At 31.7% G+C, this 24,564-nt stretch overlaps 3 protein-coding genes and 1 long non-coding RNA gene across 6 annotated transcripts; 1 reads left to right on the top strand and 3 right to left on the bottom strand.

The window, feature by feature from the left end:
* Nucleotides 1-38: 38 nt before the first annotated feature.
* LOC115695414 (uncharacterized) lies at nucleotides 39-2,718 on the top strand. 3 transcript variants are annotated; one of them, XM_030622479.2, is made up of 4 exons: nucleotides 39-128; nucleotides 269-1,168; nucleotides 2,228-2,301; nucleotides 2,475-2,718. In XM_030622479.2, the coding sequence occupies exons 2-3, from the start codon at nucleotides 274-276 to the stop codon at nucleotides 2,269-2,271; spliced, it is 939 nt and encodes a 312-aa protein (XP_030478339.2). In that variant the 5' UTR covers nucleotides 39-128; nucleotides 269-273; the 3' UTR covers nucleotides 2,272-2,301; nucleotides 2,475-2,718. The 3 variants fall into 3 exon arrangements, 2 of the variants coding, with proteins under 2 accessions (XP_030478339.2, XP_060973428.1); XR_009688482.1 differs by having other exon boundaries at nucleotides 42-128; nucleotides 269-2,301; XM_061117445.1 differs by having other exon boundaries at nucleotides 42-128; nucleotides 269-2,718.
* A 3,512-nt stretch (nucleotides 2,719-6,230) lies between these two features.
* On the bottom strand, nucleotides 6,231-8,566 carry LOC115725269 (14-3-3-like protein 16R). The gene is made up of 4 exons (XM_030654725.2): nucleotides 7,929-8,566; nucleotides 7,603-7,725; nucleotides 6,760-6,876; nucleotides 6,231-6,663 (listed from the first exon to the last, which is right to left on the bottom strand). Exons 1-4 carry the CDS (start codon nucleotides 8,406-8,408, stop codon nucleotides 6,610-6,612), a joined length of 774 nt encoding a protein of 257 aa, XP_030510585.1. The 5' UTR covers nucleotides 8,409-8,566; the 3' UTR covers nucleotides 6,231-6,609.
* A 4,111-nt stretch (nucleotides 8,567-12,677) lies between these two features.
* LOC133039351 (uncharacterized) lies at nucleotides 12,678-14,265 on the bottom strand. The gene is made up of 2 exons (XM_061118225.1): nucleotides 12,924-14,265; nucleotides 12,678-12,682 (listed from the first exon to the last, which is right to left on the bottom strand). The coding sequence occupies exons 1-2, from the start codon at nucleotides 14,263-14,265 to the stop codon at nucleotides 12,678-12,680; spliced, it is 1,347 nt and encodes a 448-aa protein (XP_060974208.1).
* A 4,352-nt stretch (nucleotides 14,266-18,617) lies between these two features.
* LOC133039508 (uncharacterized) lies at nucleotides 18,618-21,241 on the bottom strand. Its single transcript, XR_009688650.1, has 4 exons — nucleotides 20,925-21,241; nucleotides 20,113-20,266; nucleotides 19,530-19,650; nucleotides 18,618-19,321 (listed from the first exon to the last, which is right to left on the bottom strand). It is a non-coding gene; the product is annotated as an uncharacterized LOC133039508 (long non-coding RNA).
* Nucleotides 21,242-24,564: the final 3,323 nt, after the last annotated feature.

The raw sequence follows: 24,564 nt of genomic DNA, 5'->3' as shown, positions 1-24,564 counted from the left end.
TTTCACTACCCCTTACCACCACGTTTTCCCTCCCCTCCGCTTCACATATATATTTTCTTCATTCATACAACAAATGAAGTAACAGTTTCTTCTTCAAAAATATTTCGAGGGCTCTAATCTAATCGAAGGTAAATTTTCTTACTCCATTCATTACATTAATTTATTATTATTATTATTTTGCCATTATTATCTTCATTAGCACGAATTTGAGTAGTTTATTTTTTTTAATGGAGGAAAGAAAATGATATTATAATGCTTTTGTGAACAGAAAAAATGTGTAAGATCCCAATTTTTGTTTTGTATGATGGGAAATGGGATGAAACCACAAAGAAGTTTGTTGATAACAAGTGCACAGGAATAGTAATTGAGAAGAATATTAACTACACTGAGTTGCTTGAGAAATTGTATAGTGTTTTAGAGTTGAATCCCACTCAAAGCAAAATAGTTTTGAAGATTGATACATCAATCCCAGTACCATGTTCTTCTCCATACATGGATCTTTCGAATGATAATGATATTCAGTTCTTCTTGTCCTTGAACGAAAAGGATAACAATCGTTGTCCCTTGTATGTCAGCATTGTTGGTCCAGAATATTCTAAAAAAAACCCACCACCATCTGTTTCTTCGGGCGGAAGCAACAATCGCTTTTCGAGGATTCCTTTAAAGGAAAAGCAAAATATTGAACAAGAAGCAGAATCTAAGAGCAAGGTTGTGTTGGGAGATAGGTGTGGTGGTAATGGTTCAAGTAATGGTAACAAGTCTTTTGTTAAAGATGGAAATGTAGGGAATGGAGTCAAAAGATTTGAAGATATTAAGGTGGGTGACTTGTTTTGGGACAAAGATACATTGAAGAAGAAGATATATCTTATTGGTATGGTAGGGAATTTTAAGATTAGAATTGTGAGGTCTACTGCTAAGATACTAGAAGTTGGGTGTTTGGATGAGCAATGTATGTGGAAAGTTTATGCAGGAAGGTTAAGCATTACTGAGTTTTTTGAGGTGAGAACTTATGATAATGTGCATACTTGTGATTTGGATGCTGTAAGAGGAAAATATACAGGATTGTCTGGTAAGAGAAACAAAAAGCCAAGGATTCTTCTTTTTGATGATGAAGATATCGTGAGGAAGTGTGGCAAATGTGGGAAACCTGGTCATAATCGCCGAAATTGTAAGCTTCTATTTGTTATTCTTAACTTTGATTCACATTTTACATTGTTGTTGTCATTTATTAGAAACTCCTTACCCTTTACCACACACTTTGATCTAACATAGAACTCATCACCAAAAGCTAGCCTGAGATTAGGGTGCTCGAGTAGTTATATACCACATACTAATATCACACTTAGTTGATGTGGGATCCCAACATAAGTGAGGTTTGTGATGTGATTTTGAGTGTGTTGTAAACACTCTGAATTTTCTCTTTCTACTGGAAAATCCGAAGCAGCCTGTGGACTCAAGCGCAAATTGAGTGCTTATGTTAATATTGTGTGTTGTTTTACACAATTGTTCACTTAATTAGGTTGATCATGACTAATTATTTCTGGTTTATTCTTAAATTTTTTAGAAACATTAAATGTATATTTTTCACAAATTGCTCTTACTGCTTTTATACCCATATCCTTTACTCTCATAGACTCATCTAACCAATGAATTGGCCTTAAGTCCTTATTGATATATTTGTTATTAATATTTTTAATGTTGACAACTATGATAGTTACTGATGACAGGACAGGTAGGTCAAGCAGTCATGCTTGTTTTCTCATCAAATATTGCACAATTTTGCACAAATACCAGTGTACAAAGAAAAATGGACACATTTCTTCCTTCTACATGGTTATTATTATACAATCAGTCTATCTACATATCTATTGACTGTTGGAATACTTAATAGTGGGTCTTAATGTGTAACCATAATGCTATCTATTGAATAAGCAATATGTTTTCTTGTAAAAGAAGAGAGAATAGTTATATAGTGTTCATTAGTACAATCTTAATTATGTTTTTGAATGATCAAACCTCATTTTTAGAAAGATATTTATATATTAATTAATTCAACTGTATTCTTTGATTTTAACATGATTAGGAATTCTAGACTTAGAAATTGTCTTTAAAATTTTCTACTTGTGAACAGATTGTCCTGCTTGATTTTTATAGCTTAGAATTTACCGATGTTCAAGGCCTTATGAAAATCTGGGAACCATGTTTGTTTGGACACTTCTAATGACAGGTTATCACGATTTTGATAATTCTAGTGGGGAAGAGACAGAGTAGTTCTGAAACTTCATTAGTGAAAATATTAAGGTAATATGTTCCTACCATAATTTGACACAAGTGTTTGATATGTGTACTTCTACGAAGCTTGTAAACTTTCTCAGTATAAAATTCTGTAAGTGGGAAATTTTCATTTAAAAGTAACTGGGTACCAATTTTGTAGTTTCAACTAGACAATGTTTGCTTATTCCTTCATATGTCAGGTGTTGGACAAAGATTAGCCTCAAGTAAAAGCTGACTTGGAAAATCTTGGGCTGTGACTTAAAGCTTTCATCTTAATGTTGGTATTAAATATGCGTTATATTGACAATTTATGTTGTGTTTTAGGAAGTTAAGACCTTTTCTTTTTTGCATTTATTGTTCTTGTGAATTTCTTGTTTTACATATTTCTCTGTTAATACAAAGACAAGGAATTTGAATTGATCATATGAGTCATTATTAATGTCATATACTGCTATACGAGACATTGTTTATGATGAAAGAAGAAAGAAATATGGGAGATAAACATACTTCTTTAGTATGGAAGATATAAGTTTGAATATACTAAAATAAAATATATCAGATTTGTGACGGTCTGAATGTTCATAGTGGTGTCCAGAAATCTCACTGTCTCGTTCTTGTGCGTCGACAAAATGGGAAGAGGAATCCATTGTTGGAGGATGTTGTCATGGACAGAAATCCAGTTCAGTAATATACATGTATTGGGGCCTAAGTTGTTGATTTATTTATGAAATGTAGTTTGAAGTTGTGGATAAAGGACAATGAAATTATAATATTACTGGGTTAGTTCCTACAGATTTTTTGAGTGAATTTACTGGAAGTGGAAATCACCTATTTGAAGGATGAATTCTTTGTTTTAGGACATGATCTGCATAATTTTGCTACCCACATTAAAAGTAGAAAGTGCATTATGAAATTGCCAACAAATTGAAAGAGGTTAAAATTGATAGTGTACTCTAAGGAGATGGATACACACAATGAGTCAGATACAAAAATGGGGAAGTAATATGAGAGTTATGGTGGAATTAGATCTGGGTGTATTTAGGGCTCGTTTGATACGTTGTATTATGTCGTTTGATACCATTAGTCTTGAAAAAGATAGAGGCTGAACTGTCATGAGTAAGGCAGCTCACGGAAATAATATTAAATTTGAATTTAGGAACATAAAGAACATCTTTAAGAGTTAGAGTATCATTAATTTTGACAGTACCACAATGATTAACGACAAGAACATCATTGTTTGGCAATATCAAATTAGTAGAGCTCACAGGGCATATGTATTGAAATAACTTTGCATTATTACAAATGTGTCTTGTAGCACCCGAATCAAGTATCCAAGATTGTTTACAAGCTGAAATAGTGTTGCAAGTTAGAACCATACCTGAGTTACCTGTCGAGGAACTCGGATCAGCAGGTGTAATACTCGATTGTTGGTTTGCCAATAGGTTGAGAAGTTGCTGCTGATATTGGGCAGCACTTAATTGGGGAAGAAGGGTGTTGTTGTCTTCAGTATTGGTGTTGTTTTCCTTGATGGTTTGCACCTGATTAGCAGCTTCTTCCTTTTGTTTATTCTTGTTAAAGCCTGGTGGATATCCATGTATTTTGTAGCACCTCTCAATGGTATGACCGAGTATGTTACAATGGGTGCAAAAAGGCCTTTTTTTTGTTTTTTTTTGGGTGGATGGTTCTTGGTTCTTTGATTTTCTGGTTTAGAATTGGCTTTGTTGTTTTGAAAGGCGAAAGCCATGTTTGAAGAAGGGTCGGCTGTACCAGCAGCAGTACTATTTTTCTGGTTTTCTTCTTGTGTCACAAGATGAAAAACGCGATTAACTTCGGGAAGGGGATACATGAGCAGAATACTACCACGCGCTTGAGAAAAGTGGTCAGATAATCCCATGAGAAATGAGATAACATACTCCATATGATAGTGTTTTTGCAATTTTTTTACACCTCCACAAGTGCAACAATTACAAGTGCAAGTTGGCCTGTAATTAGATAGCTCTTCCCAAATAATTTTAAGTTGGGTAAAGTACATACTAATACTTTTATTTTCTTGCCTTAGGTTCATGAGACTCTTTCTAAGATTGTATATATGAGGACCATTTCTTTGATGAAATCAGACCTTTAAGTCAACCCAAATGGCTGCAGCAAATTCGTCATAGAGGATACTAGAAGAAATATCCTTAGAAATCGAATTTAAAATCCAAGATATTACAATGTTATTATTTCTAATCCAAGCATTGTAAAGGATGTAATCGAAAGGTGAAGGTTTAGGGATACTACCATCAAGAAAGCTTAATTTGTTCTTGACTGAAATAGAGAGCTGCATAGCCCTACTCCAAGAAATATAATTATCTTGGCCAGTTAGTAATTGGGATACAAGAACATTACCTGGGTTATCTCCATGGTGGAGATAATATGGATTTGTTGGGTCTTCAAGAGGGTTCTTCACATTTCCAATTTGCAGATTTGGATTCATTTGTAGTGTGGGATTATGTGTTGCAGATGGAGTAGAATCTCTGATTTCTGTTTGAGATGGGGATTGATCCTCACTTGACATGGTGAAGACTCAAAAAGAATGAAACGTTGAACAATAGTATAGGTTGCGCCGAGTGAAGAGCTCGGGAAGAAGTTGCAGTGGTGATGGCGTCACCGGAGACAAGAACACGGCGAGTGCAGCGGAAGAATTTCGAATCGATCAGGGGAAAGCATTTATTCCCCGCTCTGATACCATAATGCGAAATAAGAAAAAAGAAAGTGAATTCTATATTAATTGAATTAATTATTACAAGGGAAAGAGAGCTAACAACTAACAGGGGAACCGACTAACAGGGGAACCGACTTTACATACCAAACATAACAACCTTGACCAAGCTAACAACCAAAACAACTAACAGCTAAATTACCTACTGACACAAATAACAGAAATAACAAAATAAACTAACTGATATTCTAATATTTTCATATAATACTAGACACAAGTTAATACTACATATAATTTTACATAAAAATATTGCATAAAATATAATTTAATATAAATATTATACAATATAATATGGTGTAATACGGCGTACCAAACGAACCCTTAATGAGTTAGAATTGATTAGCACGTTAATAACTGTATAATTCAAGGGTTTCAATTGTACTTGAATGTATTCATTACTAAAAAATTTCTATTTTAAATATTATTTTCGTATGCAGTTATTATTAACTATTTGTTAATTCAATATAGTAATTAATTCTAAGCTAATATTTGGTGGAGAGTATTTTATTTGATAAAATATATTTACATTTTGAGATTTATGAATGACCTACTAATTTTAAATTTTAATTTTTTTTAATGACATTTTACATAATGGATAACATAATAAAAAATAATGACATTTAAAAAAGTACATGTAAAAATATATTACTAACTAATACAAGTATCTTGTTAAAAAAAAATACAATTTTATCATTTCATAATAAAATAAATTAAACAAGTATATGTTTGTATGTATTAATGTAATAACTAAAAAATTAAAATTTAAACATTTTTTATAATGGTAATATAGTAATTTTACAATTAATATTCTCTCCATCCCACCCACAATCATTTCTCTCCTTCATAGCTCACCAAACAATATAGAGTATCACAATCCTTTCCATTCTTCTACTTTCTTTATCCTTCCTAAGTTATGCATCTTTCTCTTCTCCCTCTTTCTTTCCAAACATGCCCTAATACAAATACCTCTATTTACAAGCCCCCTTAGATTACATGAACATTGATATTATATTATTTATTAAATAGAACTTGATTTACAATTGTATCAATAAGAGTTTGACACATCTTGTTTGGATTTTACATAGGTTTGGATTGGACAGAATCGTACTAAACTCCAAATTGACCTTATTTAAACATTATGCTAACAGTATAAGGGAAATATATCAACAGTATACAGGTGTGCCAAAGAGATAAATAAACATAAAAATCCAGATAATTCATTCAACAAACAAAATGATCTGAATCACCATTTCATTACAACCAACCAAACAAAAACACAAACAAAAATAATAATAATAAAAATAATTAAACTCCTAATATTATTGAATAGCTAAAGAAATATAGCTTAAGCAACACTTTTTGCAGCCATTCATGCCAACAATCTGAAAGAGTTCAATTCTCTAGCTTGAGCTAGCACATCTTGGCTCAAGTACAAGGCAAAGCCTATAAATGCATACAAGGATATATAAAATTCCTACAAACTAGTCATAGATTTAAAAGGACCAAGCCACTTCTCCAAAATGAAACAAAGGAGAAGCAGAATACTCCTAAGCACGTGAAAGGCGGTTTTGTCGCTACTGCTCACCCTCTGGCTTAGCTGCTTCTTTTATCTCATCTGTGCCCTCATCCTACAAAACATGCCAGCAGATAATGCTCAATAACAAAATCAAAACATTAAGAATTTGCATCAAAACATGCCAGAAGAGTATAGATTCAATTCAAACCTGCATGTCTGAGGTCCACAAAGTGAGATTATCACGGAGAAGTTGCATTATCAAAGTGCTATCCTTGTAGGATTCCTCTCCTAGAGTATCCAGCTCGGCTATTGCATCGTCAAAAGCCTAAAGTAAAACATAAAAAAGGAAAAAAAAAAAAATCATGAGATGCTTAACAGAAATAGTTATATCATAGGGCCTAGAATAGAACAGAAAGAAAATAAAAACACTTAGATATGGAAAATCCAATAAATCTAACAGAAGACCTTTACAACAAATGGAATTAGAACCAAAAAAGAAATTAAGCAGAGAAATTCTTAAAATCCTAAGTTGTCAAAAAATAAAGAACCAAAACACTTTAGCCACTTTAAATGAGGTTATCCAGACAAAGTAGATTGTTAACAAAAAGAGCCAGCATCTAAAAGTGTGAATAATCCAACTAAAATAGGTCAGTAAATGGTCACATCAAACGACAAATAACAAGATCCCTAAGAAATACGACAGGAACCAAATAGCCTCCTGTCTTATCACAACTAAATCTCTAGGATGAGTTGGGAGAATAAAGCTATATTTTGTCTTCTTTATCATCCCACAGGAATTTGATTGTTTAATTATTCCAATAGGAACTTGGACAAACATGTTCAAAACAAAACCCCGTTTCACAAAAATTGCTATTTGAATTATATTTTAGATTTGGTTGTCAAATCGAATGTCAATTCAATCTTGCGATCGAATTTTCCCATGACAATCTAACTATGATCATCCCCAGATTTAAAGTCCAAAAGTTAATGTCATAAGAATTCAAGATCTAAACATGAAATAAAGTAACGGTTTAGAGTTTCGTTTCTTTACCTGCTTTGCAAGAGTGCAAGCCCGATCGGGAGAATTCAAGATCTCATAGTAAAATACAGAGAAGTTGAGTGCCAATCCAAGGCGGATGGGATGAGTTGGGGGAAGCTCAGTGGTTGCAATGTCCTGTAATTAAAAGAAGTTTAACAAAAACACAAAGTCAGCATATTTCAATTGGAAAAAAAAAACGGCATAATTTGTTCAAAATGTCATATTTTCATAATATTTGAATCTGAAGTAACAACATGGATTAGAAAAGTTACGAATCAGAAAAACCAAAAGTAAATGGATCCAAATGAAATGAATCGAATCGAACCAAAAGGCCTAACCTGAGCAGCCTTGTAGGCAGAAAGGGTATTTTCGGCAGCCTCCTTCCGATCGGAACCATTTTGGAATTCAGCAAGGTACCTGTGATAATCACCCTTCATTTTCAGGTAAAAGACCTTAGATTCAGCGGCAGTGGCGGAAGGTACGAGCTTTTTCTCAAGCAGATCGAGAATATCCCCGCATATGGAGGCGAGTTCGTTCTCGATCTTGGACCTATATTCCTTGATGGTGGAGACGTGTTCGGCATTACCGCGTGTCTCCTCCTTCTGCTCAATGGAAGAGACGATCCGCCACGAGGCACGGCGAGCTCCGACCATATTCTTGTAAGCAACGGAGAAAAGGTTTCTCTCCTCGACTGTGAGCTCACCAACATCGAGATCTCCAGCGACGAGCTTTTTCATGAAATCAGCCATCTCGTCGTAACGCTCGGCCTGTTCAGCGAGTTTGGCCATGTAAACATTGTCTTCGCGTGTGACCGCCATTGATGGAGCTCAAAGTTAGGGTCTGGGTTTGGTATTGGGAATTGAATCAGAGAGAAAAAGAAAGAAAACTGAAAAGGAATCCGAAACTGCTATGCTGGTTTTGTATTGGGAAATAAATAATAAATAGATAAATAAATAAAAGTTTAATTATTTTTAATTAATTTATTTAATATTTTAATTTTGTAATTCTTTTTTAAGCATCTTCTTCTCTACCGTTAATAAATAGAGTTTTTTTCTCAAAAATAGAAAGTCTAAATCTTAACAGTAGTTGATTTAATTAAGGGAAGCCCTAAACATATTACATGTGGTGTTTAAGATGTGTACTTTTCGATGTTACATTTAATATTTTAATAACTTACTTAGTCTTCCTATAATTATTATGTATTAATTAACTTGTTTTTGAACAAATTATTAATTAATTAATTGTAGTGTAACATAAATTTTATTTCTTTTTCTCAGCAGTTTGAGCATTAGCGGTTTTATCATGGGCGGACCTACATAGAGGCGAGATCGACCCTCTTGAAAAAAAAATTGAAAAAAAAAATATGGGAATTTTTACAAAAATACTGAATTTTAGATAAAAATTTATAATTTTTTTGTCACGGAATTTTTTATAAAAATACTCTTTTTATAAAATAACCGTAAAACAATAAAATAGAACAATTCAAACAACGGTGGAACAACTATAAAACAACCGTGAAAACTTAACACAGTATACAATATAAATTTACACAGTATTTTTTTCAAAAAAATCCACCCCAAAATAATAGAAAGTAAAATAATTTAAAATTTTAATATGTGATGTATAAAACTAAAAAAATTATATATTTTAATTAATTATAATATATATTTATAATAATAGATAATATTATAAACATAATATTAACTTTGAAATTAAACAATATTCATATATGGTTGAGATCAATAGTTCAAATTCCATAATTTTTTTTTTTTTAATTTTACCCCTTTTTTATAAAAAATAAAAAATAAAAAATTAGGCTCCTCACTTTAAATTCACAAACTTCTATTGATATTTTTTCTCTCTTACAAAATATCTTCTTAATTTTTTTTGGACACAATTGATACACCCTTTCTAATTCACAATTCCCAAATGCATTATTTTCTTAACGAAGAATATCAAATAATGATTTATTTTGCAAGATTACCTGTTTAGTTTCATTGTTTTGAGAAATATACTTTTTTACCCAGTACTAAAATAAATTTTCTAAGAAAGATAATCATTAGATCAAAGGATAGAATTGGAATCATCATCTAAACTAATTTCAACTTCATCTATTCCAAGAGTTGAGAAAGTAGAGGCAGGGTTGGGTCTTAACTTATAGAGGTCCAAGGCAAAGCATGATATTATTGAAACTATTATATATAAAAGTGAAAATTACACCAAATATGGAATTCTACAAAAAAGTTTTGAAAAATATGGCTTCTTTAAGTTTACCACCCTTATATGGCATTTATTTAAATTTAAAGTTATATATGGTATTTACTTTGCCACATTTTTGTAAATTCAAATTTAAATCCCATATTGTGTATTCAGCCCAATTTGAAAGGGTATGTTTGTAATTTTATATTATTTTTTGCCAACCGTTTTTTTTTCATGGGTTCTTTTTTTTTTAAGAAAAAAAATTAAAAAAAATAAAAACCAGCCTTTGTCTTTTCAACTTCTGCATGTAATGAGTACCTCTATTACTCATCTACCATTTTCCTTTCATATCATTTCAAAGTTTCTCTTCTAACCAGTTTGTGCATCCCATTTTAGGGTTTCTTTCTCTTTATTTTTTTCTTCTCTTCGTTGATATTCATCCCATTATCTTTGTTTTGTTCTTCTTTTTATTCCTTTTTCTTAACAGTTTTTTCCCTTCATATTTCGACGGCGTCATCCTCACGCAAGTCATCGGCGGAAACCGGTTTGCATTTTCGTTTGTGGTGTGGATTGGAGTTGCTATAAGGTTTGTTCATATTATCTTTTGATTTTTTTTTATGTTTTTGATTAGTGGGTATCTTAGTGTTGTTGTTGTTGTTACAAGTTTCAAATATGGAAGTGTTATATTATTTATGTTGCTTTATGGGTTCGGGTTATATTTGTTTTTTATGGGTTGTTTTAAATTTCTAGTGTTATATTTGAATTTATTTTTGTTGGTGGGTGTGTGGTTTTGTGTTTCAATTTTTGTTGTGTTTAATAAGGTGGTAAGTTGATGTTGTTCTCTTAATTTTTCAAGCCTCATAATGATGCTGTGAACCAAGTTTTGTGCTTTTGAATAGGTGTTGTTTGTCTTGTTTTTGCTAAGTTTATGTAGGTGTGTGTCGAGTGTTGGGGGAATGGGTGTTAGAGTATCGGTTGCTATTTTGAGTTAAAAATTTTGTTATCAAAATGTAGAGCAGAATGAGAATAAGTGGGGGACTGTTTATTAGCTTTTTTGATGTGTTTATTTTTTGTTGTACTTTTTTTTTTGGAATGGAAGCCCTTTTTAGTGATTTCTGAGGTAATTAATTAAAAAGTAAAAGAAGCTATTAGCTATATATCATAAACTAAAAACAGTGAATCTCTTAGTGATTTACAACATTGTTAAGCACTTTGACATTGTGTGAGATTTATGGTTGTGAGTTAATACAATAAAAGAGAGAGAGAGAGAGAGAGAGAGAGAGAGAGAGAGAGAGAGAGAGAGAGAGAGAGAGAGAGAGAGTATGGTAATGATCAATAGTGAAGAGTGTGAGTTTCAACGTTGAATGGGTAAGCGTTGTTAGATCTAATTGTTTTTCCTGTTTTATCTTCTTAAACATTTCTGACCCAAACTTTGTTATCTTTGTTTCAAAGTCTTATCTTAAGTTGGAAATTGTTCAACACTACAACTGTTGATTAGATTTCTGATCATTGTTTGTGTCTTTTGCATATTGCTTGATGTACCATGCCAAAATGTAGTTGCTTTAATTTTCTCATTGTTTTTAGGAACTTAATCTTGGTTGTCTACTAATGCTAAGAAATCTTGTAGACACAAACACTAGTTACTTGAAATTCGGAGCACGAGAGAATTACAGTCTTCACAAGTGGTTTAGTTTTACTACCCCTAGTAAAGATACAAGTTGGTTTGATTTAACAATTAGATTGATCACAAGTTGCTTGGGTGTGAGATTTATGGTTGTGTGTATATATATTCATATTGTACTTAATCTCCCCATGTCTGAACCAATCAAGCGAAGAGTGTACTCAATTAATGGTGCATCCTAATGATTAATTTGTTAGTATTGATGATATTAACTCAATAATTTTTTTTAACATATATATATAAAGATTTATTTACCTCATAGTGATCAACAAGCTCATGGAAGTAAGAGTAGACTTTATTACAAGTATTAGAGTTCCACACAAACTCATTGGTGGGATCAAGAATAAAGGTGAGCTTATCCATCTGGGTTTGATCGAATTCGCATGTAACAGGGTCTATATAAGATGCATAGATCCTCACATGTCGAGTCACACTACTCAACCATTGCCCACCATATTCTCTGTTCATGGTCTTGCTTTTGACATTTTACTATTTTACTCAACCATTACTATTTTTCATACTCTTTATTTTATCTTTTCTAGAAAAAGAATGTCTTTATTGTACTTGTTATAAACCGGTTTTATTTATTAAATTTTGGTAGCTATGGAAGAGCTCATAAACCAGTTTTAGACTTTAATTATTAAATTGTATTTATTTGTGTTTGTTATCATCCTTTCTATTTTATTTCGTTTTCACTTTGTATTTATGTTTTTTAACAGATGGAACAAGTTGCTGAAACTGGTTCAGTCGTTGGTGGTAAAAGAAAATCTTCTCGTAATATTAGTGGTATATCAAAAAAGGGTAAAGCAAAGAAAAATATGGTATGTTTATACATTTTACATGGTATGTGTTTGTATTATTGTATTAAGATATTTTTTTTTTCTTTTTTTTTTAATTTGAAAATGTTTCATTATTATTTACATTATTTTTTTGTTATTTTTTAGGAAAAGTTGTCTGATTCCATAGATGATGAGCATATTGTTGATTTTATAAGTAAAGATAAAAAGAAAACCCTGTTGAAGTCTGTGACAAGAAGAAAGCGCCCGACGGAACCGAGTGTTTCATCTATTCCTGCTGCCCCTACGGTAATTATAACAGGAAACTGGTTTCTTTTTGTCAATTGTATATTTTGTTATAATTTAGTTTTATTGTTGTGAAACTGGTTTTTATCCCTTATATATTTATTTGTAGGTTATATATTTCATTATTAAACTGGTTTTATGTACATCAAAGTTGTTTTGATTTTTGTGAAACTTTTTTTTTGTTTTTGTATTTGTTTGTTTATTTTTGTTATTTGATATTTTAAATTGTTTTTCTGTTTGTTTCTTGAATTTATATCTCAGGTGTTTTATTTTAAAATTAAACCCAAAAAGAGATTCGGAGGTGTTGCTCAATAATTTTTTTTAACATATATATATATATATATATATAAAACCAGTTTTTGATATTGTACCTTCTCTATCACCAAATGTTTCTCTTATCTTGTTGAAAAACCAATCCCAAGAGTCATCATTTTCTGAGTCCCCTATTCCGAATGCCAATATGAAAATGTTGTTGTTTGCATCCATTGTAGAAGCTGAAAATAAAGTCCCGCCAAATGATGTTTTTAAGAAGGTTCCATCTGTGACAATGACTGGTCTACAATGTTTCCAGCCTCTTATTGAATTTGCGAATGCTAGAAACAAGTATTTGAAACGATTTTTTGTATCTGTTTCCAAGTGTGTGATTGTTCCTGGATTTGATACTTTCAGCATGTGTAAGTACATTGGTAGCTGTTGATAAGAGTCATCTTGTCTCCCTCTTGCCAATTCTAATGCTTTTTCTCTTGCTCTCCATGCCTTTTGATATCCCATTGACACCCCATAATCATATAGTGTGTCCATTACAATGTCTTTTGGTCTATGTATTCTTTTGATATCTAGGAATTTTTTTTTTACTATTTCTCCAATGATATTGCTATTTGCTTGTCTGTGGTCTCCCATGATTACATCCAATGAGCATTTGTGATCCTGGATATACTTCCTCACTTTGAATGTTGTTGTATTCTTGAATTTTGATGCTCTAAGTAACCAGTTACAGTTATCATCAATACATGTAACCAGGTACTCCCTTGGTTCCGATCTCTTTGTTTTAAATTGAAAGTTGTGCAATATAGCATAAAAGCATAGTGCACATTTCAGCATCTTTTTATCTTTGTAAATTTGTCCTTCTTCAATTTTGAAAACCCTATGATCTGTTATAATCTCCTTCTCTTCTTCATTCCTTTTCTTCTTGTGTTCTTCTGTTTTCTCAATTATAAAATCAGCAACATTGTCAGCTACCTGAAATATGTTTGACATTGATAGGAACTGGTTATTTGTTTCGGATGCCTCATCTTCATATTCTATGCCTTGAAATGATGGCTGGTTTGTAATTTGTAAAATCAGTTGTTGAACATCGGTGTTTTGTGTTACTGTTCCAGTGTCAGTGAATTGTTGTGGATTTAGTTGCATTGCATGCTGTTCAATTCTTGTGATGCAAAGTGGAGAGTCGCTCACTCCAAGCTGCTTCTTTCTTAGTTCAATGTAAAACAATAGTGAGTTGTCACTTATGATCTTCATTGGTAATGAACCGGGGCTTAGCTGGTAGTTCATTTCAATTGGTGTGTTGCAGTTGATCTCATTCTTTACCAATTCAACTAATTCTTTCAGAGAACATTTTGTTGGTATTAGCAGTCCAGTCATTGTGTAGTCTTGGTAGTTATTGTCATCTGTCCAATATCCTCCATATTGAATAACACACATGATTGTTTCCATTCCTGAATAAATTACAACATATCATTAAAAAAAAAAAAACCAGTTTCGTATGCATCTTTATAAAAAAAAAAAAACCAGTTTCGTTTGTTGTAGTGTTATTATTTTAGTTATGGTAACTGGTTTTTTTTTTTTTTTTTTTTAATTTTCATATTTTGTTTTTTTTTTTTAAAGTTATCTTCAGTTGTTGTATAAAGTATATTGTCTAATAGTGTAGTTTATTAAACTGGTTTCGTATTTGATTTATTTCAGTATTCAATTCAAGTTTATTTGCAAATTTATTATTTTTTATGTGATATTATATAGTACTTATATATATATATATTTATTAAAAATTATAGTTTTACATTAATTTATATATACATTTTGTTTCTTTATAGGAAGATGATAATGAAACATGTTATGATAAAAATGAGTTGTTTTAAATTTTTGCATAATGCATATATATATAATCATTGAATATATCATGAAAAGATGATCATTTATTATGATTTATCTAACCTTGTAATATGTGTAGATAGGATGATGTGAATTTCTCTTGAGTATTCTTCAATTGTTGCTGCCGATGATGAACATTGGAGATGAGTTTGATTGTTGTTGTCAGATTTGATTTGTGCAGATTGTTTGCTGGAGAACTGATTGATCGGTGTGGAGAAAATATTAATGGATGCTTGCAGATTTCGATCCAAGAAAATTTGACTGCGATTTTGATCGCAGGTTGAATCGCTATGGGAGAGAGAAGAATTAACAGTGAGAGAGAGAGAAGCTATCGTGAAATTGTAGAGAGAGAAAAAAAGTAGAGAGTGTTTTTAGCTTTTCTGTTTTTGGTTAGTTTTTAAATTTAAAGGAGAAAAAATCTGATTTGATTTTTAATATTTTTATGGTTTTAGACATGTCATTTCCCATATTTGTTAACTTTTTTGTTTTGAATGCCATATTTAGTGGCATTAAGTTTTCTTGCCATATATATGTAAACTATAATATATTTTCCCATATTTATGTAAATAGCCCTATATAAAATGATATATCTTAAAAAATTTGGAGCTTTTATTTTTTTAAAAAAAAAAAATTAATAAAAAAGAGCTATTTTAACCTAGGTCTTAGGCATGGATCTAAAATTGTCTTAATTCAGGGTTGGTTGAGGAAATTACACTCTATGTCTTTTTTATACTATCACTTTTTATTTTTACTCTTTTTTTTAAAATATCATTTTTTACTTTTTTTTTTTTTAATATTGTACCAATTTTGTCATTGTCACTTCAAGATACTCTCCATGTAACTCTCTTATGTTAGGGTATTTTGGCTATAATACATATAAAAAGAGGTATGTTTCAATTAAATATAAATTTAGAAGTAAATTTGATTAATTGTTTAATAAAAGTAGTATTTTTTAACTTACCTCGGGTTGGCTTGCTTTGAGTTTAAGGAAGAATGAGGTTTTTAAGTTTAAGGAAGAATAAGGTATTAAAGGTTGTGAATATGTTATTTATAAAATGAATTAATTATTTCAAAAATACACAAAATAACAAAAAAAAAAAAAATACAAAAATACAGTTGTATATTTTAAATATTTTTATAATTTTTAAGATTTTATTTACAAAAGATACGATCTTTTGACGTTTTCATGTTATTTTTATGTTATACTCTTATTATTTTGTTGTCTTAGTTTTTTATTATTTGTATATTATTTTTATGTTGTTTTGATATTATTTTTTTTACTTTAATGTAATTTTCTTATTATTTTAGTGTTATTTTTATAAAATAACGTAAAAATACACATATATATATATATTTAAACAGAAAAGTGTAAATTTTTTTACAAAAAATAGTATTTTGTGTAAAAATTTTTTTTTTAAAATAAGTTGTAATATCTTTTTAAGAAAAATAAGTAAATAAGTTGTAGTACTCAAATTAGAATTATAATAACTGAATCGAAAATAGACCATTTCAAATGATCTCTTTATCTAAGCCTGATGATTTCCTAACTAGGTTGTGTGCTAAAACATTATCATCATTGAAATGTAGTTTAAGGAAACATTAGGAAATGAAGATAAATAGTTTTGCACCAATTGAACAAGATTCAAAAGGAAAGATTGGTCCTTCCATTTATGCTTGATCTTGTTAACTAAAGCTTGACAGTCTGATTCCATTGCTTTTAATGGGAAGTGCATAACTACGCCCCAGGAGAGGGTTGCCTGTAGGGCCTTAGCTTTAGCATAGATGAGAGTTGAGGCTCCTACAAAATGAGAACACAACCCTGTCACAATAGCTCCAACACCTGTTTTCAAAGCTTGAACATCAAGGGAAGCATCCACTTTCAGCTTAAACATCCCAGCAGAAGGTAATCTCGCCCTACTAAATGTTGGGAATATTTTACCAGGATCTAGATTTATTAATAAGTATGTTGAATTAACATCTTAAATATGAATTCTCTAAAACAATGAAATAAACACATAAGGGTTTAAGAAAACCTTACATTGGGTGCAGCGGAATAATATGACTCCTTCCGTTCAAGATCTCTAGCCCTTAATTCCTTTCTGTAGCAGAACATTATCAAGATCTGAACCTGGATTTATAATTTATATTTATAATTTTTCGTAAAATTTTTATTTTAGCAGTACATTAATATTGTAATTATTTTATTAAAATATGGGTTGATGAATAGTTTTTTTTTTATTATTTTAGCACATATATTTAGTAATCTATAATTAATAGACTGATCTAGTTAAAGTAGAAGTGTGAGATTTTTTAGTTAATGAAAGCCTTGATGATATGGAGGTCCAATCCAACTAGAATTTTGTTGTTAGGTCCCCTCCCTAATTTTATAATAAATATTGTCTTATCACAATTGTACACTTTTGTGATCAATTGATCTGCTTCAGTCTTAGAGACCTAAGGAGGAAAATCATCTAGCTTGTTAGTATTGCCCTATCAAATCTTTGTTATTGTTATGAACTAGTCAAGTAAGTTTTGTATATTATTGAATTTATCATTGTGTTTAAATTATATACAATTTCTTATCCTGGCATTTTATGATTTTCTAACATTTGTCACTTGAACTCTTGAATTGTACCAGATTAGTCTGAGATCACTCACTACACCAAAAGGGCTTTTGGCGTTAGTCAACGATATTCACCAACACAATTGTGTAGGATCGGATGTAGGCATTAGTTAATATCCTAACACAAGATAAATGTGTTAGGTATACAGTATCTCTTAGGGGTGTTCGCGGTGCGGGTGGTGCAGTTCTTGACCATTTTTTTAAACCAATCTGCACATGTGGTTTTTTTCAATTTTTCAAACTGCACCCGCACCATGAAACTAAAAAACTGCAGAAATCGCGCCGCAAAAAATGGTGCGATGCGGTGCAATTTTTGCAGTTTCTGCGGTTTAGATTATTACCAAATAATTAAACTATCGCAAATACAACAAAATTTGAGCAACACTTGTTAAAAATACCATAAAGCTTGAAAATTAATTATGAAAAAACTTTTAAGTTTCAACAATACAATAGTTAGTGGATTTTGGATTGGACATTCACATATTGGACCTAAATAAATATAAGAATTGGTATTTTTATAATATTTAGTGCAGTGCGATTTGAACCGCATATTAACAATTCAAAACCGCAAACCGCACTGCACTGCGCGGCTTAAAAAAATTCAAATTGCGACCGCACCGTAAAAAATTTCAAACTGCATTTTTTTGCAGTGTAGTGCAGTGTGGGCGATTTAGCGGTTTGAACAATTTTATTAACACCCCTAGTATCTCTTATGGTCCAATAGCATTATCAGTTATTATTTAATGATACTCATGGCCTAATATTAGGAAAAAAAAAATAAAACGCAAAAGCCCACATGAATTAAAGCTCATAAGACATCAACCCTAAGACCCTTCTTGTTTCTTCAAATATAACCACTAACTCTCACATTCTCTCATCCACCTCTCACCTTCTCACCATCTCTCACGGTTTCCATCTCGCCAATTTTCACATTCTCCTCTCACCATCTCTAACTGTCACATTCTAAAACTTGTTCTCACTCTCATGTTATATTTTAATCTCTCTTGCGTTCTCACTACATCGACGCCAAAATGGCCTAAAGGTCAAAGTTAAAGGCTTGGCGATGAGAAATAGGCAAGGACTGAGGTCGACGACTTCAAGCACAAGCATGCTTGAAAAGGTAACTCTTTCTCTGACTTTTAATGTTTGGCTAAAATATTTGGGTTTAAAAATTAAGATTTATGACATGATATTTGTTTTTTTTTTTTTTACATACTAGGGAGGCTATACGTGCTCCGCACGTGGATAGTAGGATATAGAACATTCACGTTATAATAATTCTAAGTGACAAAAAAAATTTATATTCCAGCACGACAGTAGTTTTCAAAGTTGTGGCTTATTTACATACTTGTTCCATCTTTAGTAGTGATGTAACCTTGAAAAGTATGCCTATTTACAAGTGTTCCAAAGTTGTGGCCTACTTACATATCCATTCTTACTACACTTTAGTAGTGATACAATTTCACATAACTTTCAAAAGTATAAGTTATTTACATGTTCTGAAATTGGGGCCTATTTATTTATATATCTATTCTATTTAGTAGTGATGGAACTTTCAAAAGTGGAAGCCAATTACAAGTGTTTCAGCAAGATAGTAAATTCAAAAGTGGTGGCCTATTTACATATCTATTCTATCTTTAGTAGTCCTGAAACTTTTGAAAGAGTAAGGCTATTTATAAGAAGAGTTGGTTGCAACCTTTCTAATGTATCTGATCTTCATTAGAAGCCTTGTGGTTCTCTTCATCTCCATCAAAATCTTCATAAGTAGCTTTATGTTTCTTCTTTTGATCATCAGCAGTAGGTTTTTGTTGGATTCGGATGGGAACTTAAAGTATTGGAGATTGATTCTTCATTTGAGATTGAAGTTGTATTAAGGAATGAAGTGATGTTAAATTTCCATTCTTCACTTGAATCTTATTTTACTGCCTTGATGTAAGCTGTTATTATCTCTTTGTTGTCATCGAGTTCAAAATATTCATTAGAAATGTTGTTACTTGCCTATAAAATAACAATTCAATTTATTAGTAAGAGTTTGTTGATGAAAAAGACTATAGGAGGCAGATTATTTTATTTTACATCAGAAAAAGGAGAAAATAAAAACGAGGAATAATTAGATAACTTTGTTGAACCAATTCATTTACTGTAGTTGAGATGTGAAAACAGTAAAGTAGAATTCAAAAGATATTTGTGAATTGAGTGCAGAAACCTTAATTTTAGCATTCATTAATGTTGTAGCATTGCATGAGAGCAATGATTCAGTAATTTCCCCAAACACAGTTGCCATAAGTCAGGCTGATGAATCAATAAATTCATCATCTATTCTGCATCTATAAGACCCAAGTATTAGTGAAAATATAATTTAAAATGAAAACTATGAAAAACGAGCAAGTTATTTAATTACCTAAGAACTGCTTTGAGTTCATTATTTTTGCAATATATACAAAAAAGTTTTACCATATTTGAATCCACTGATTCTGTTACAAAGGGGACATGCCATATCCCAAAATAGTTGAGCATGATTTGTGACTTTAGCATTTGCTTTGACCCAAAAGCTTATTTAATGAAATCAACGTTTGTAATGTGTAATACGTTATATTACAAAATAATCACATGCATCGCCATTTGAGCTACCAAGGGGTTTGTTTTTTTTTTTTTTATTATCATTGTTAACAAGGCTAACTGAGGCCAAGTAGGTACACAACTACAAAAAGAATTCAAAATAATTCTTCTACAAAAAAAATTAACTAATGAAGCTATCAAAAAATTGCATATTCTGATGGATGCTTGACCTGGAACTCCTGTATTTGCTTTTGTTGCTCAGATTGTTGTCGTCCAACTGTACTCAAAACCTCCCAACAGTTTATTCAATGCTCTCTTTTAAGGCTTCTGTTAGAGCTTTTTCCAAGAAAAATGCATCAACAACACTTCTGCTTCCAATATCACCTGTCAAAAGAAAATGATAAAGGAAAAACAAATGAGGGTCTTAACAAAAGAAAGTGGACAAATTACTATTAAAACAACTGACTCATTCTCAAAATATATTGCGTATGGTAATTGAATTAACTGACATTGAATTGAATATAAAGTATATATTTTGATCATACAACCAATGAATAGAACTGTGACCAAAGAATGTTTTGTAATAATAAACTGTCCTATGGCCACATCTTTTGAGAAAAAAATTCCTAACAAAATTGCTCAAGCTATAATTATATGCAGAAATGAAAATATGACCACACAACACTAATAAAATGTATTTACATGTATATATATAAATATATATATATATATATATATATATGAGAGAAAGAGATGCTTTTCTAACAAAAATATTTATTCCCAAAAATTTTTACACTCCACTTCACTAATTTAGCTAACAATTATCACTTTATCGTCATTCAAATTCCTCAAAGTCACATTAAGAGAGCAATAACAAAAAAGGGTAAAGTTGTAAGTATTATACTCGTTTTAGGGCTCTAGAGAGCTATGAAATCTAAAAGTACCTAAATCTCAAATGAGCTATGGAGGGAATCAAAGATATAAAAAAAATATAGAGAAAAAATAAAACCCAAGGAAAGGGAAAGGGTCTCTTATTAATTACCTTGAAGACCAAACCAGATGAAGCAAAACCATAGGGACCTGTGGCGCATAAAGGGGGGAAGAGAAGAAAGGGAAAGAGATAGAGAGAGATCGAGCTAAATATGAGCTTCTCTTTGATACCAAAAAATTAAATTGAAGACTATGTGTATGCATTCCAGAAAAAAAAAATACACAAATCTACCACCTGACATTAGGTAATTGACATCTGGAGTAAAAATAGACATGTGTCAAGAGTATCCTTTCTACAAAAGAAATATATTTCATTTCTAAAAAATATATATTTATTTGCATAAATTATCAAATAAATAAAGGCTATTTTTGTAAATTAATTATGAAAGACCGAAAGATGAAGTATTCTCTTTTTTATAGAAGTTATAGATTATAGATATATTTGGGTTAAAAATGACATAATATTTGAGTACATATTTTGAGATCTATAATCTCTAAGTTGTGTATATTTCTGATATTTAAAATTTGATTTTGTTTTGTTACTGGGATTGTGGACACTAGATTCCAATGAGATGGATGATATTTTTGCTTAAGAGTTTAAGTCTTGACAACAATTTGTAATTTTTAATATATTTTTTTTTACATTTTACGTCATTTAAGAACTGGGACAACCTCATTAATTAGCATCAGATACAAACTAAGGCAACCTTATATATTAGCATCAATATCAAATGAAGAAAAAACACTTTCTATTTTTTGAGGTTTATATAACATTAGTTATATGCATTGACGTTGAGGCTCAGTAGTATCGGTTACATCCTATAAGAACTAGTAAATTTTTTTATGACAAATTATGTCCAGCTATGTCTAGAGTCTTAAGAAGTCATGTATGGAGTTTACTTGTTTAATTTGTCCATGTCAGCTTATTTTAGATATTAATGGTTAGTTGGTTACAACTTTCAGTCTTTTGGTTGTTACCTATTTCAGCTAGGCATAAATATCATCTTCTTGATTCAGTTGCGACTAACCCTCTTACATCAGAGATTGAGATCGTATTTTACTCTTTTCTCTCTGTTATTCTTTGATTCTTCCAAGTACATGTGTGAAGCTCCATGAGTGGCGATTCAAAATTTCAATGCAAGACCTGACAAACCATGCATAGTGTCCAATGACATGGTGTCCTTCGGGTAGAGAGACAATAATCCATGTATAGTTTTTCTCAAGAGCCTCTATCTCGGTGTCCATTGCATTATCCCACACAGGGATGCCATGAGCTTGGTGAAAGAACTCAGGTTCAAAATGACTCGAAATGGCCAGAACAGCAGCTCGAAATGCTGAAGATAGCTTGTTATAGCCAATAACCTGAGACAAAGGGTGAGTGGTAACAAAAGAAACTTTAGCAAGCTTAGACAAATTGGTAGAAGCAAGATAACAATGATATTCATTCAAGTAAGATGGCTTATGAACTACTCTTCCTGATCTGGTATGAGAAAAATTGTTAGGTACCAAATCGGGTGTACCAGGCAGATCAGTAGGAGCAGTAGCAGATGGCTCAACAAGTTCAGGTTGAGACAACTCACCTGATGGAGAAACAGTAGTAGATGGATGCAAATATGGATCAGAAAAATGAGTAGATGAGTTGAGAGAAGAGATGTCACCTAAAACAATACCTGGTGCAGGAGAATTCATCTGTTCTGCAGCAGCAGGTGTACAATCTGGTGCAACAACAGATGAATAATCTGCCATATCTGATGCATTGTGTGGTGAGTGAGTGAAAAATGTCTCATAGGCAGGGGGGATACCTCCAGTGGAAACAAATGGAAAAATGCTCTCATAAAAATAAACATCTCGAGAAATGAAAATGAGATTTTTATTCAAATCAAGCAACTTGTAACCTTTGACACCTGGAGGATATCCTAAAAAAATACAAGGGGTTGATCTAGGTGAGAATTTTGACCTAGATTGACTCAAAGTGGAAGCATAAGCTAGACACCCAAAGGCTTTCAAATGGTCATAAGATGGTTCCTTAGAATGAAGAATAGAAAATGGGGTCTTATTTTTGAGATTTGGTGTAGGTGTCCTATTGATCAAATAGGCTGCAGTAGCCACACATTCTCCCCAATACACCAAAGGAATATATGATTGAAAAAGTAAAGCCCTAGCAACATTGAGTAAATGCTGGTGCTTTCTCTCAACAACAGAGTTTTGTTGAGGTCTTTGCACACAAGAATGATAATGCAAAATGCCAAGTTTATTGAACAAGTCTTTGAACTGTAATTCTTTTGCATTATCAGACCTCATACCCTTAATGGTCTTACCAAACTGATTTTGAACAAGGGTAATGACTTGAGGAATAGCATGCTGAGCATCAGACTTTTGTTTGATGAGTTTGATCCATGTATATCTGGAAGAATCTTCAACAATGGTAATGAAATACTTATACCCTTCAATGGTACAAGTATTGTAAGGGCCCCAAATATCAACATGAATGAGATCAAAGCACTTTTCAGCAATGTTATGATTCGAAATGAAAGGAAGTTTCCTTTGTTTGGCATAATGACAAATAGAGCAATGAAATAAAGAATTTGAATCAACATGAAATTTCAAAGCTTTATTCAACGGATGAGTTTTTACACAAGATGGATGGCCCAATCTATAGTGCCAAACAGTTTCATTTGAAATTTTAGAATCTGAAAAAGATGCTGAAACAGAAGCAAAGTTTTTATTACATCTTGGATCACAATTCAAGTAGTAAAGATTGTCAAGTTTTCTACCCATCCCAATCACCTTGGTCTTGGTAGTGTCCTGAATGATACAATCATCATCAGAAAACAAGAAAGTGCAATTAGTTGTGGCTGTTAATGTTGGAAGTTATTTTACCAGGAACTTAGATCTACTCACAAGTATGTTGATTTAACAACCTAAATATGAACTTCTAAAACGATGAAAATGAAACACATAAAAGTATCAGAAATCTTACATTGGGTGCAGCGGAATATATGTCTCCTCCCACTCAGATCTCTAACCCTTGATTCCTTTCTGTAGCAGAGTATAATCAAGATCTGAGCCCGATAGTCCTTCTTTGTTGTTTCCGAATTCTACACAGCCTTCTTCACTATGATTGAGGTATTACTTGATGTGTGTGGGCACTACTAACACTTATAGATTTCGAAACAGTGAAGGAATAGAGAGAGAGAGGGTGGCGGCTCAGAGAGAATTTTCAGAGAGAAAATTCTGTTAGAATAATGATTGAGGTATTGAGAGAAAATTCTGTTAGAATAATGTTGTGAATCAGAGAGAAAATTCTGTTAGAATAATGTTAGAATAATTAACCTAGCACAGTTATCCAAATCAGGCAAATGGGCCTTCACAATTGGGGTTGTTCATGTGAGGGGGGGCTGGGTCCAGTATGTCGTACCCACTTCTAAGGCTCCCAACTCTCACACAAGGCCCAAAAGAGAGGAATTTAACCTTAAAATGAACAACTGTTATTAATTGAATAGGCTCACTACTAAATGAGCCTAAATAAAATCTATCAGTTATGATATTTTATTTAGCAACAACAACCTATATGTATCTATAATAGAAATTAAACATATAGGCTCACACAGGCATACACATTTGGATGGATCCTATCATGTTACTAGGTCATACACAGATGAAAGAAGTTTGTAAAAATTACCTGTTACAAA

The sequence above is a fragment of the Cannabis sativa genome, chromosome 6, assembly GCF_029168945.1.
Source record: "Cannabis sativa cultivar Pink pepper isolate KNU-18-1 chromosome 6, ASM2916894v1, whole genome shotgun sequence".
Taxonomy (NCBI): domain Eukaryota; kingdom Viridiplantae; phylum Streptophyta; class Magnoliopsida; order Rosales; family Cannabaceae; genus Cannabis; species Cannabis sativa.
Note: the sequence above shows the minus strand (reverse complement) of the source record. Positions and strands in the feature narration are given on the sequence as shown.